The sequence below is a fragment of the Emydura macquarii genome, unplaced genomic scaffold (assembly GCF_026122565.2).
Source record: "Emydura macquarii macquarii isolate MOO-44397 ecotype Brisbane River unplaced genomic scaffold, CSIRO-AGI_Emac_v2 contig_2636, whole genome shotgun sequence".
NCBI classification, from domain to species: Eukaryota; Metazoa; Chordata; order Testudines; family Chelidae; genus Emydura; species Emydura macquarii.
In genome coordinates, this window is record NW_027132773.1 from 1876030 (window position 1) to 1890675 (window position 14646).

The window sequence follows — 14646 nt, forward strand, 5'->3', positions numbered from 1 at the left end:
CATTCTCAGTCTTCACTCAGGCAAAGCTCCCATTCAAAGTCAATGTGCGTTTTATCTGAGTATTAATTGAGTAAACATTTCAGGATTTGGCTGTAGATGAATACAGCTCTCTAACGGTAAATAGGAGGTTCATTTCAACTTGGAAAAGGAAAGCACACTGCTTTCCTCAAATTATACTAATCTATATACACCTTTTCTATTTCCATCAGAAGATAAACGTGACAACTTCCAGACATTGTTACTAATCTTGGCAACAGTGACATTTGAAAATATTCTTTGTTATTTTTTCTTGATTTTGACATATGGCCCTCCTCATGCCCAATGGGAACTGAATACATTGATATTTAATGATATTGAATTATAGGAATTGTTTGCGTAAATATCACACACATCAAAATACAGACACCATCCCTTAAGGTAATCCTGAGGAACCAGTTTTAAACAAATAGAAGCGTTGGAAAAATTTATCTTACCTTGCCCTGTGATGTATCCAGTATTATTCTGAGGAGTGCTCTCACAGGAAGCGCAACAGAGAGAGTGCATTTCTGGGATCATCATGAAGAACTTCCCGCCTCAAACACTAGATTAATAATAACATAGAACTTTTCCAGGTAATCATTTTTTTCTACATAAAGTAAAAACAGATATTCATTGGTTGACAACAGAACAAATCATATTTTTTCACCCTTTTTTTTTTTTTTTTTTGGAGCGAAGGTGGGGTAGATCAGGTTATCTAACAAATTACCCTTCTTCTAGAAAGGGTTTTCTTATAGTGGAGTTTTTGTTTCTCTCTTTCTACAGGATCTCCATTTAGATAGTAGCCTGTTTGCAGCTGTTGACCTGATGATAGCAGTCGGCTCCATCATAATGGTCCTTGGTTTCCTGGGTTGCTGTGGAGCGATGAAGGAAAGCCAGTGCATGCTGCTCTTGGTAGGGTCACAAAAAGAAAAAATCTTCACTTAAACTTTTTGAACCAAAGTTAGGGCTGGTGGAAAAGTCCCTTGCAAATGAGACTGGCCGTAATTGGAGGCAGTTTTGTTTGGACCAATTCCACCCTACGCATGGTGGGGTGCTTCTCACTGTTTGACAAAGGCAACTTCCGTAAGCAGGGTCAGGAAGGTTTCCAAAACATTGGGTCATATTAGTGGCTTCCTATGATAGCAGTTCCTTCACTCTTGGGACTGCTAACTCCTTCTTCAACCCTGAGGAAGAAATTATCCCAAAGGATAGTTTGCACACAGCAGGGCTGGTGCGCTGGCATAGCTGCCAAGTGTCATGCGTCTGGTCTGACACTCTTACATTTGATAGCCCTGTCAGGGATTCTGCCAGCTGTGGGGATGGCCTGAAGCTGGTCCTGTCTGCAATGGCCACTGTGGGCACTCTGCCTCTCCTCTTCTGGATCTGTGGGCTTATCTACACTTAGCTCGGAGATTCGGCAGCAATCGACCGGAGTTACGCAAGCTATGCAAAAAACTTGCGTAACTCCCGTCGACTTCTCTGCTTCTGTTCTGCGCACTATCTTCACTGCACTGCACTGACGGGAACCGCGTTCCCGTTGATGCAGCACTACACCACTTGAGAAGATGGCCTTAATATGTTGATTTCTGAATCGACTGAGCGGGTCTTCACTGACCGCTCAGTCGATCCAGAGAAGTCAATCTGACGGCGGCGACTTTGCCACCGTTAGTGAAGACATAGCCTCAGAGAGGAAGGAGCAGTTGCTGGCAGCCATGATGGGAATAGAAGGGGAAGGGGACCCAGTGATGGGTTAAAAAAGCCCCTACCCAGCCCCCAGCTTTCTCCCCATCCAACTCCCACTCAGCTTCCCCCTGACAATCTTACCCCAGCTTCCCACCCCTGTCATCTCCCACCCAGTCACCTCATACATCCCCCATCACACCCTGACCCCCCACCTGCAGCTTGCCTTACCCAGCTACCCTACCCAGCACCCATCCATCTACCCAGCATCCCTCACCTACCTTAACCACAGCAGCCAAGTACTGTGCAGCTCTACATCCTACCCCACACTCCTTGGAATGCAGTATATTCACCACAAATTGAAGATTAGGTTTCTCCAAATATGCAAATTAGTTCGTTGCATCATTTGCATAAAATGTCACACATGGAGCTGCATGAGCCATTTGTACTAGGGAGGGCAGCAATCTATACCATGCCAATGGATGGAACACAATATGCAGTGCTCATGTGAACTTAGCAGCCTTTAGCGAGATAGTGCCTGCCTGAGACATAATAGCTCCTGCTGCTCCTCCAGGAACAGTGAAACACTACATCATCTCTCTCACAGGCCCAGGGCATTTGTGTACAGAAAAAGGCCAAATTTTGTCCTAAATATAGTTAGGATGAATACTTTGATCAGCTGTAACCAGGATGTAAATTTACTCCACTAAAGTTTCCATTCATGTAAATAATAGTTTGTCACCAAGCTAGAAAAAAATGATCATCTGCTGATCAAAAGTATTAACATTTTCCCTCTTTGTTTTCTTGCTAGTTTTTTATTGGACTGCTTTTGATCCTGCTCCTTCAGGTCGTAGCAGGTATTTTAGGAGCAGTGTATAAGTCTCAGGTACTGTATGGTGTAATCACATTTGCTGAATTCTTTCCAGTATGTTACATACAATATGAACTAATATTATATAATATCACTTGATTTCCAGATAGAAACAGCCATTAACAAGACTCTCCTCGATGATGCAAAGATATTGCAAAGCAGCACCCAGGAAGATCAAGTATTTCAAGAGAAGTTTCAGAAGTTTGAGAAAATGGTAATTGACGGCAGGTGTTATCTGTCCATCTGTTGCATTTGATGTAGAGTTAATCCTTGCTTTCTCACTACACTATCACAGAGTTGATTATCACTCTTCTGAAAAAGGACAAACTGCCCTGAATGCAGCTAAAAAGTGTACAGGGGAATGCTGTTCTCTTTGTGTGGCATGGAGTTATTCTTTGTGGTGATTTCCCTGCAGAGAAGTTTATGTGTAAGAATTGGAGGTAGGGGTTTAGAATAGTCATTGAATCCACCACTATGCAGTTCCCCATGTCCAGCTTCCACTACATAGAATCCCAGCCACTGATCTTACATATGAGTCATCATTTAACTTTTTGAAAGTCTCTTACTAGAGGAATATTTTGGAGAAGTTTGATATCCCACTTTCTTCTGTTGTGTTATCTAAGTACCTGTATGGTGTCAGAACACAAAGTGTGTTTGAGACATGAGCATTTGAAGAAAAGAGGTTTTGGTAGCTATCTAACATTTTTTTTTAGGAATATCATATCTGCTTGTGTAGAAATTCCAAGTTTGTTTTATTCATTTGTTTTCACTTAGAACTACTGAGCTATATTTTAGAAGGTTTCATGGTTGAGTCTGGAGTCATTTACTACAACTATTTGAACTTCAAAATTCCATATAAAGTTTATAAATAATTTAAGGGCCATGTGAGTTTACAAAGTCAGGATGTTGTTATGTATCTAAGCTCCATAAATTAAATTGCTCGATTCAAAGAAACTAAACCAAATAACTTTGGTTCATAGATTACAAACTCTGCTTTGTGCCTACAGATCTTGTAAATTTCTTCAACCAAACAACTTGACTCAAGGAAATTAGGAACACAAAGCAGTTCTTGTAAGTAACATAGAAAGCCACTAATACAAAGCTTTCAAGATCCTCACATGTTGCCAAGAGAATTTACATCTGTCCCTTGTCTCCAGCCCCTTCCTGAGGGCCACGTAAGCTCTGTACTTGTTATACCACTATGCAGCTTACAAGATCTGCAGATTTTATCTACTGAGTTTAGAAGGCCCACAGGTATTGCTTGTGTTTTGCAGGATCTGCAAATCCATTCTGCTGGTTTTGTAAGCTTCATTCTTACTGCTATGGAGATTACAGGGTCTGCAGCCTATAACCAAATACAGATCAGCAGAGAGACACCTGAACCAAACCTTTGAATTTGAACATATCCAACCTTTGATTCCTAGATTCCAAAGCCAGCTGGGACTATTGTGATTATCTGGTCTCCTGTGTAACACAGGCTATAGAACTTCCCCAAAATAATTCTTAAAGCAATCTTGACTTTAAAATTGTCAGTGATAAAAAATCCACCATGACCCTTGGTAAGTTGTTCCAATGGCTAATTACCCTCACTGTCAAAAATTTACACTTATTTCAAAATTTGTCTAGCTTCAACTTCCAGCCATTGGATCATGTTATATCTTTCTCTTGTAGATTGAAGAGACCATTATTAAATAATTGTTTCCCATATAGCTACCAACAAGAGCTAATGAGATCCTGGGATGCATAAGCTTGGGAATCTCAAGTAGGAGCAGACCGGTTATTTTACCTCTATATTCGGGACTGGGGTGATTATTGCTAGAATACTGTGTCCAGTTCTGGTGCCCACAGTTCAAGAAGTGTGTTAAGAAACGGGAGATGGTTCAGAGAAGAGCCACAAGAATGACTGATGGATTAGAAAACATGCCTTATAGTGACAGACTCAAAGAGCTCAATCTATTTAGCTTAACAAAGAGAAGGTTAAGGAGTGACTTGATTATAGTCTAATAATATCTTGAATTTGGATCCAGATCTAAAACTTGTCAGACTGAATAAAAAGAAAGACTAAACCCCTAGATTCAAACACTGCTCAAAATCAGGGAAAGCTAGATAAAGAGCCAAACTTTGCATCCTGGATCTATCTCCACTAACTATTATGAATACCTCATATAATGCTAGGTCTGTTGACTGCTGTGCCAGTGGACCTTATCTGCTCTGGAGGAAAGAGACCGATTCACATTCATGAGTCTTGATTCATAGCTAGGGGCGCGTGAGGGGTGCAATGTGCACTCCCTGTGCTCAAATGGGGATTCATCCCTAGGGTGGATTGTGGTTCTGTCACCACCCTCTGTCTTTAAACTCTATCTGGGGCTCCATAGAACTTTGACTGGAATTTACCTGAGGAAGAACTCAATAACTAATAAAAGGCCTTAGAATTTGGCCAGTGCAGGAGATAAAATATAAATATTTTCAATTTCTTCTTAAAAAGCACTAAAGAATTTTTAATGTAAAAAGTACCTCACCTGCTCAAATGCTTTGGCTACTCTCTGTCGGCGAAGCACTTATCTGTGGCATCTACATTAGTTTAGACTAGCAATGATTGTTCAATTTCTCATTTAAGTGGTGCCTGAAATGTCTCAATCTTTTTCTCTGACCTTCAGAGAAACTTCCTTTCCAACACAAATATGATACAAGAGGATGGAATTTAGAGTAGTTTGTTTTAGCTAACATGTTTTTATTTATTTTAAATACACTATGAAAGACGAAGCTTGTTATAGGATCCTCAATGGGCCGAGGAGCCTATGGGTTAGCACCTACTCAGTTGTGGGGCAGTGATAGAGGATCCTGGGCCCACCCGCTGCACCAGTCTTTGACCCAGAGCCCTAGAAGGGTCAGCAGCACTGAGCCTCCTGAATGGGTTCTCTGAGCTATGTTCCCTGGGTCGCTTCCTGCCACTGCTTCCTTCCCTCAGCTTCTGGTCCCAGAGAAGAGGTAAAGAAAAAGGAAAAAGGAAACTAAAACTGGCAGCCCCGGCTGGGCTCTGCATATAGTTCTATTCCTTCAGGGAAGTTTCTCCAGCCCCTGGTGGGAGGAGTCTTCAGGGTAGGTCTGCACTTCTCCCCAGCCTCTTCCTTCTGAGCTGGGTTGCTCCCTTTTCAACCCTGTCTCCAGCTGGAGCATGCTCTACAGGTTGGAGGGGCGGGGCTAGCTGGGCCTAGAATAATCCTTACACCCATTCCGTCCCAGTTTGGGTGTTTGTATACCCCATCACAGAGCTACATATTGCATGCCATCTTACAATGCTAATTGACATTTGATATCTTCTTTAAAATAAATGACCGTTGATCCAAGCAACACTGGAATGATGACACAGTGGGTTTATGGGAGAAGGCAAACATTTTATAAAGACTTTATGAATGAGGATGCAAAACAAAGAACAATAATATTCTAACAAGCTCTAATAACTCTAACCGTCCTTCCTTCCCCAGCCTGAGGTCTTCACTTTACAGGTCTCTAATGAGGCAATAGCTCAGAGCTGGCAGACTCCTGCTCCAAGAGAGAGATCACTCCCGGCATTAAAAGACTCTCTATCTAAGGGACGTTCTCTCTTTATCTGGCTGCACTCCCCCTTCAAACCAGCTATGGCAGCCACCTAGATAGTCAATTTGTATAACCTTTTCCGCACTCAAAGAATGACAGATCCTATTCTGACATGACAAATGTCAACCAGTGGCAGCACCACTAATTAGATCAAGTGCTTTAAAAGAGAGCTGACTGCCATTGGTTCCAAGCTGAAGAGCTTTTTAAGGGAAGTTGCCATGTCTTATGGAAAATTCACCACGTGTTGCTTATTTGAAATATTTCCCCATTACTAGAAAGTCATGTAATGTTATATTTTATTGTAAGAGAGGGTAACAGAACCTCTCTTTTTATCACTTTTTTTCTGTGGGTTATGTCTGGGCTCATTCATGCACACCTAACACCAAAAGGTGGAACATTCAAGATTGGGTATGATCCTGAAAGATGCTGCATGCCTCCTGAGAAGTGCAGAATATCCTTAACTCTCACTGACATCAGTTAAAGTACAGGCCCCTCATCACAGTGCAGGTAGTGCTCAGAACCATTCATTTTCATTGGGTCTGGGTGTGCTTTTGCCCTGGTTAAAAGAGCACATGACATTAGAGGAAGATCTTAAGGGCTCCTCTTCTTAATACTGCTGGAACAGCAGCCAAAAACAGTGTTTAGACAGCCTGTGCTGCCCCCTCCTGTTGCTGACCCAACCCACTGCTTGTGATATCATAGACAGCCCCCAGGAGGGGTGAGGAGTCTCTCCTGAAAAGTTAGAGGTATTTTTAAGGTATTTAGAGGCTATTTTTTAAATAGACCATGATTGTTTTATTATGTCTCATGGCCTTTGCATCTCTACAAGATGAGTGGTTCCAGCTGCCTTTGAAAACAGTGAAGAGCTAAAGTCGGAACTTTTTGAAGCCCTACCTGCACCCCTGAACTTTGATGATTTGGATAAAATGGAACCTGAATCACCACACTTTTTTTCAGTTTTTAAACTCAAAACAAATCCCAAGCCTCCTTGGCCAATGGTTAGGTTAGTGGGCTACCCATCCATTCAGATGGTTATTTTTCTAGCTATCACATTTGGATATGCCTGTATTGTCTTTTTCCAAGTTGGCTTTTTTTTACATGTAAAATACTTCAGCTGTGTCTAACATACAGATATAAAATGCAGGGGAAAGACATAATTCTGAAAAAGTAAAACGTCCAACATTGTTCTATGCTGTGTTGTGACACACACAGTGATTAATCCAAGGCCATTTTATTGATTCTTCCTAATTGTATATCTGTTCCTTCTTCATCCTCTTTATTTATTGACTACAGTCAAACCTGCCATTCTGATTATTGATAGAATACATTGATACATATATGCAAAGGGCCTCATAGATGAACAATATCTTGGTAAGGTTTGCAAGTGCAAAGCAGATTTATGTGACTTGTTTTTAGTCACCATTCTCCTCTTTCAACTGTTCATTTCTCCTCTTTTACAGAATCAGTGTTGTGGTTTGGTGAAGGGGCATGAAGACTGGGGGAACAATTTTAATACTCCTTTTAGTAATTATAAGATTTGTGAATGTCCACAGCAAGACCAAAATACAGATCTTTGCACCACTTATTCTAACAGATACATTTATAAAAAGGTAAGAATGATTATTACATATTGCATTTTCCAAAAGGAGGTTAAAGCAAGGTTCTGTCTGTTTTGTGTGATCATTAAAGAGCTCCTAGGACTTTTGAAAAGGAAAAGGGTTTGTCCTATTTTCCTTAGTCAAATTTTCCTCCCCTCCAGCGATTGTGAAGTGCAGCATGCGTGTTGGCTGCTGCCTCTTCCCACTGCAAAGCCTACATTTCCACAATGCTGTGCCGTGCTCTAAGGACCTCTGCAGCCTGCCTGCATTCCCAGCTTGTGGTCGCCAGTGTGGATTGTGAGTGACAGGATGCTTTAGCAACAACCCTATATTGCTGTGGGGACTGCTCACCTCCTCTGTCACCCCAGGATCATGATTCCACACAATATGATAACTACGTTGTCAGACACGTTTGCCCAGGATTTGACCCATAGCTTTTAGGGATATTGCAGAATGAAAGGCTTAAATGTAAGATATTTTTATTGTTGTTAATCTCTTTTTAAAAGGTTCACACTCAGTTATAGAATCCGCTGGAAGGAAATGCTGCATGTATTCTGACAGCACACTTCAAGGGCCATTTCCCCCAGCTGTAACCTTTGGAAAAGCTTTCAGCATTTAATGATAACAGTAAGACAAGGTGCATGATGACAGGCAGCAAAGAGAGATACAGGCAAAAATTGGAGGATGGGCAGCAGAGAACTCAGTTCAATTATTTCAAGATTCATCTGCCTCTTTATGTGGAAATTAGAACTCTGCAAATCCAGAGAAAAAGAGTGAAAAGAGGCATGAAATGTCTGCATTTTTAGAAATCTAGTGCTACGACACGTCTGATTTTGCCATTATCTACATTCACTATATAGCAGATGTTTATAAATATCAAAATTTGGGGCTATATTTTTATAAATATTGAAGTTCATTGCCAGATTCCATCACCCTTATTTATGTTGAGTATTAATTTATTAATTGAGTAGCACCACTGAAGTAAAGACTTGTGAATAAAGGTATGGAACCCACAGAATACAAGCATGGAAATATAAATGAATTACTGCAGGTGCAAGACAAATTGCCTGTGCAAACCACCAAATCTTATGGACAAGGATCTATTGGCAGGGTCCTTGTGAGGAGGATCCATCATTTTGAGACTTGATGCAGTAATGAATCAGAGCTAAATTAAAAGCCTTTTTGAGAGAAAGATGTTTATCTTTGGGGAGGAAATAGAGTGAATGTCCATCCATGTGACGGGCAAGGGACAATGGTGACGGTGGAGGGTCTCTGTAGTTTTGGTCTTCACCAGTTTGCAAGAGCAGTTAGTCCTGGACTTAAGCAAATGTAGTCATGATAAGAACAGACATATATACATTTATAAAAAAATACACAGGTGCTCACACTGGAAACTTCAGCTCTGAATTGCTCACTCCAGCCCACTTCCACCTGAGCCCCTTGAACATCAGAGAAAGTTTGGATTTAAATGTGGCTCCATATCCAGCCATCCTGGTTTGAGCCTGTACTTATAAACCTGACCTGGAATATCAAATCCAAAGATTAGTTTAATGGGAAATTAAGACTCTCTTCCATACCCGAACTTCACAGCTTGGGCCCCTCTCTAATAAAAAGGGATTACAAAGAGAAAATAGGAGTAAATGATACTGCCACATACAAAATGCAATAAAAATAGCACAAACCTTAGACACTGCAGCAGTGTCTTTTATTTTGAAACTTTATCCTACTGTCTATTTGGATACTAGATTCATATATTTAAAATTTGGGAAAGCAAGGACCTGATATTCCTCCCAGAGCACAGGATGGTTGCAGATGTACTCTTTTCGTCTTTGTAACAAACCAAAGCAAATTAGAACAGCTTCTCTCGCTCATGGTGGAATACCTTTTTGGCCAGTGCTTTCCCGTGCAGCCAATAATTTTAGAGGCTGTATTCCCAATGAGCTTGTATTACTCATAATTAATCTTTTTTTTTTTTTGCTTTCAGCCATGTGCGGTTGTAATAATTGATTTCTTCAAAAACCATATGGTCATACTCATGGGGATCGCATTTGGACTTGCAGTTGTTGAGGTATCAGTATAAACCATTAAAATATGTACTAGATGACAAGCAATGTGTTGTACTTGAACGTGTGCTGAGACTGGGATTAAAATACCTGGATTGCCCAGCTATTAGGCAAGAGTGAATTGGCTTTAACCTCATCCATAATCGTACTATTATTCAATATTTAGGTATATTGCAGTAAGATTCAGGACCTCAGCCAGGGTCAGGACCCTGCTATGATGAGTGCTGTACACACAAGTTGCATGTCCCACTTCTTACAAAGAATTTACAGCCTAAGGGCTAAATCGTAACTTTACGATTTGCCCTGAATAAGAGCTGGTATGTCACTGCATAACCCGCACAGCACATCGGGGAGAGTGGCAGTTCTTCCCCTATTCCCCCACCCCTATGCTGGGAGGAGAATAGTTTACTTTCTGTGCACCTGGTCACTTACTAACCATCACAGGAGTGAGGTTCTGGAACAGCGTCCCAATAGGAGTAGTGGGGCAAACAACATAGCTAGTTTTAAAATGGAGTTTGAATGGGATTATATGGTGGGATTTCCTGCAATAGCGAAGAACTGGACTTGATGACCCGTAAGGTCCCACGGTGGCTGGCAGTGAAGTGGAAAAAACCAAGATGCTCCTGCCACTCCTTCCTTTCCCACCCACTTGCTCACAGTGGTAGATCTAGAGAATAGCCTCTACTCTCCCCCATCATAGATGTTTTTGTTTATTTTATTTTTCTTTACTCGCTTTCATGTGCATCTTTATTTTCTGGTTCTTGTCAGCATCAGAAATAGAGGGGCCAAAATACTAAAAGAGATGCTATTCTTGTTTTGTTTCTGGCCCAACTGGAAACAGGAAATGGTAGAAATCTCACAAAAGAACATATCCTTGTGAGATTTTCAGCTCAGCTGTGCAGACCAAAGAAATTGGTCTGAACTTTTGAATGCTCATTTTAACCAGACAGTTACCCTGAACCTTCTCAGGTTCAGCCATTACTATTTGCTGGAACCTGAAATTCAACCTTTTTTTTTTTTAATTGTTCTTATGCGGCCTGATTTGAAGCCTTCTAAAGTCAACAGAAAGACCTTTCAATGGGCTTTGGCTCAGGTCCATAAAAAGTTATCGACCTTGTCTTTCAAAATACATTGATTTAAGAAAGCCATGCATTGTGAGGAGTTCAAGTCAGCTACATTAATCTCTATTGTAGCTAATTGCAGCCCTCATGTAATAGAGAAATTATGAGGTAGAATTATTGCTCTGAGGACAGAATTCCCCCATAAGGGAGATTTAAACATGTAAAGAGCAGTATGTACTATTGGAATGTTTGGGCTACTTATTTCAATTGTCTCTTCATCCACTGAACAGTGGCATGCTAAAGGGATGAGAAAAAATGTGGTGTTATCTAGTTAGCCACCTGACTAATGTTAGTTTTTGATTAGAAGATATCAGTAAGAAACGGGACTTAATTGCTTTGCCTCATTCCATTGTTTCACATTGTTTTTATTGCTTCTTTGTAGTCCCTCCTCCTCTTCCCCCCCCCCCCCATTTAGAGGCTTGAGATAAAAACAGACTGACAAAGAGCATTTTGCAGTATTGAATCCATAATTCAGGCTGAAAATGTTTTAAAATTGTAGCACTGCTTTGGCAGAGAATTATTCTCCATGGTCTAAAAGTGGGCAGGAGCCCCAACCTAAAAAATACATATCCAGGAAAGTAATAGTCAGCAGGAAAGACTCAGTACAGCTGAAGTGCTTGATGTGACTTGCAACTAACCTCTTACATTGCATCGGTTGGTATAAGGCCATGTACTCCCCACGCATAGCACACCTTTGTGTCAGGGTGCAGTGCTGCAGGCAGTCCTTGTTTCCAGCACTACCTATTGACCATCTGCCTCTCATTGGCTCTTCCATGCCTCAGCTCATCAGCCAAGTCATATAAAGTTTAAACCCCTTCTGAGGTAACTGAAAGATCCAAATGGAAGTCCAAACATATGACTAATTCTTCTGCCCTCTTGGGCCATTGAAGTTTTCGGTGCCATGTAGAAACCCTACCTCAGGGCTCCCACCTGACAGGACTTTGTGGATTTCTCTGGTTAGATCTCTGGCTAGATCAGGGGCAAGGCTGAGGGTAACTGCCAGGTCATCGGCTGAACCTAGCTTGCCTGAAGGGCCAGCCTGCTTGTGACAGCTGGGTATTACTTCAAGAAGCTGGTGGACCTTAGATGTACTACTTAGATGAAAGTTGCAAAGCACAAATGAGAAAAAATAGTTGCGAAAATGCAAAAAGAACTTTTAAAATGTAGTAAAAATCTACATGATGAATTAACTTGTCTATGAAAAATTAAACTTGTATTCACTTTAGTTTAGTGATTACAGTTACCTCAAGTCTCTCCTTAAACATCACTTCTTTTGCTCAGCATTCTGCCACTATTCTCCACTTGGGCATTCCTCATTCCTGCTGTCTCTCTTGATCGTGAGAGGATTAAAAAACAAAACAAACAAAAATCTAAGGGAAAGATCCTCAGGTGGTGCAAAATGTCAAAGCTCCATTGACTTCACTGAATCTATGACATTTTACACCAGCTGAGGACCTGCCACCAAGATGTTAACATGTTATGCCATCTTGGATGAGTACCATTCAAAGGGCACTTGTGTTACCACTCCCCGAACCCAAAAACAAACCAAAAGACCCCAAGAAGTGCTCTTCCAAAGATTTTCCTCATCTTTTTTTTTTTTGCCATCAGCATACTGATATGTTTACACACTGAGTTATTTGTATAAATTAGACCATAATTTCCTTGAATTGGGGATATTGGACCAAAGTCAACACTGGCACAAGTGAATATGCCTACGTGGCACTTCAGCGGAGCGTAAGCCAGTAGTGAATTTGTCTCCTTATCTTACTTTAGAGCCGTATATTCTATATATTCTCCATTGTAAATTTCTTGAGAAAGTTAAACATTTTTGTTTGGTTGCTTCATAAATGACTATTTGGCTTTTGCCTGTTTTTACTTAATGCTTCATATATGATAAATTAAAGTCAGAAGGGATCGCTAGGATCATCTAATCTGACCTCCTGCATAACCCCCACCACAGAATTTCACTTAGTAATTCCCACATCAAAACTATGCCCTACTCAGATTTTATTTGTCTGCTATTTCTTTAATAGACATTTCTGGCCTGATCAGGTTGCCGGTAAACGTAAAATATTTGTAATGTGACTATTTAGCACCCAAAATGATAGGGGTGTCTGTGTACATATGTATATAATATGTGTGTATAGATATAATATAAAAGCGAGTGAAACACACAGAGGTAAAAATAGAAAAGATGAAAGATATCAAAGAAACTAAAATCTTGGTATACACCAAAGTCTGAAAAGTTATTCCAGCTACTTACAAAATAAAAACGAATAGCTGCATTTAAAAGTCCCACATCTGAACAAAGTTCCCCATACACCTGGACAATCATCTTTTTTAAACAAAGTTTGTTTTCCATCTTCTCTGCAATCTTACCTGTGGTACATACTGATTTCATTAAAATCCCAATACTCTAGAGTCATGCTTCTAGCTTGAGTCACTGGGAAAAAATCTACTGCACAACAGATTGTCTGCATGTAAATCCAAGACATTTGCAAACAAAATGTTCACACTGTGTATCAATTGTATGCAGGGATTTCCAGAATTGCCAAGTAATACCATAAATGTCTTTGTTTTCCAGACTGTTGGTTTGGGGTTTTCGATGAGCCTGTACTGTCAGATCCAGAGAAAATGAAATGATGGAAGTGTCAGAACTATGTCATCAGCCAAATCAGAACTTTTATAGTTAGATAGGTATTTGGCTTAAATAAACACACGCATGTTACAAACAGCTGTTTTGATAAAAGCCACAGCCTTGATGTATACAGATTCTTCGCAATGTGTAAAATGATCTCCTTAAAATTAATGACGTTAATGATGTGAATGTGGATTTTTATTTGCAATAAATGTCATTGTTTACACTTTCAACGAACTAATTTTGTCGGTGGATTGCTTTAAGCGATGTTGAAATTTTTAGTTTATCAGACAGTGTGTCTACACAGTGTTTCACTAATGACAGCAGAGTCCTCAAAAAAATATCTGCAAATGGCATTGCAATGACTGGCTGATGCTGTAAATCACATGGTTCCAGGAAATATTGCTTGTGGGGCAGTGTTTTTTTTATGACTAGTGTCAATTTGAGCCCACATATGGTATTAGGGAGAAGGTTTTGTCACTTTGGGGATTCACAGAGTCTATTTTTTTCTCAAATAGGGAATATAGTGATACTTAAATTGGCATCTTGGTATATAACATGGCCACTGAGAGGTCTCAGTGCTGCTTTGAATGTCCAAATGAGAAGTTGGATTTAGGGGCAAGTGTTTTCTGAGTTGGCATAAAGGGTGATATCCTGGTGCCTACTGAAATCAATGGCAAAACTTGCATTGACTTCAGGGGACTTCATCTACAGAGTCTAAGAAACTCAGCTAGTTCATCAGAAGTAGGTTGGCAACAGAAAGAATGGGAAAAGATGCATTCATTCAGAGTCAACACAGTAATCGTCATTAAGTGCCAGATTAGTAAAGGTATTTAGGCACCAAACAATGCAGATAGGCACCTGGTGGGATTCTAAAAGCACCTTGAAATCAATGGGTGTGCTAGAGATTTGGCCAAGAGCAGCCTGGCCTGCTAGTTTGGCCTACCTGTTAGGGTTCAGGAGTCCAGGAACAAGCAATGGGTCAGTGCCGGAGGGATGGAAAACGAATGCCAGAGCTGGAGGGAAACCAGAGTTGTAGGTCAGGGCCGGAGCCAAAGAT

The 14646-nt window shown here is 40.6% G+C and overlaps 1 protein-coding gene across 2 annotated transcripts in view; it reads left to right on the forward strand.

Moving 5' to 3' along the window:
- The window catches only part of TSPAN8 (tetraspanin 8), a 50949-nt gene extending 37174 nt beyond the window's left edge, over positions 1-13775 (forward strand). For both annotated transcript variants that reach the window (XM_067563930.1, XM_067563931.1), the window contains 6 exons: positions 802-930; positions 2510-2584; positions 2676-2783; positions 7627-7776; positions 9749-9832; positions 13533-13775. In XM_067563930.1, the coding sequence (XP_067420031.1) occupies positions 802-930; positions 2510-2584; positions 2676-2783; positions 7627-7776; positions 9749-9832; positions 13533-13586 (600 nt within the window). In that variant the 3' untranslated portion in view covers positions 13587-13775. The remainder of the gene's footprint in view (positions 1-801; positions 931-2509; positions 2585-2675; positions 2784-7626; positions 7777-9748; positions 9833-13532) is intronic.
- The last annotated feature ends 871 nt before the right edge of the window (positions 13776-14646 follow it).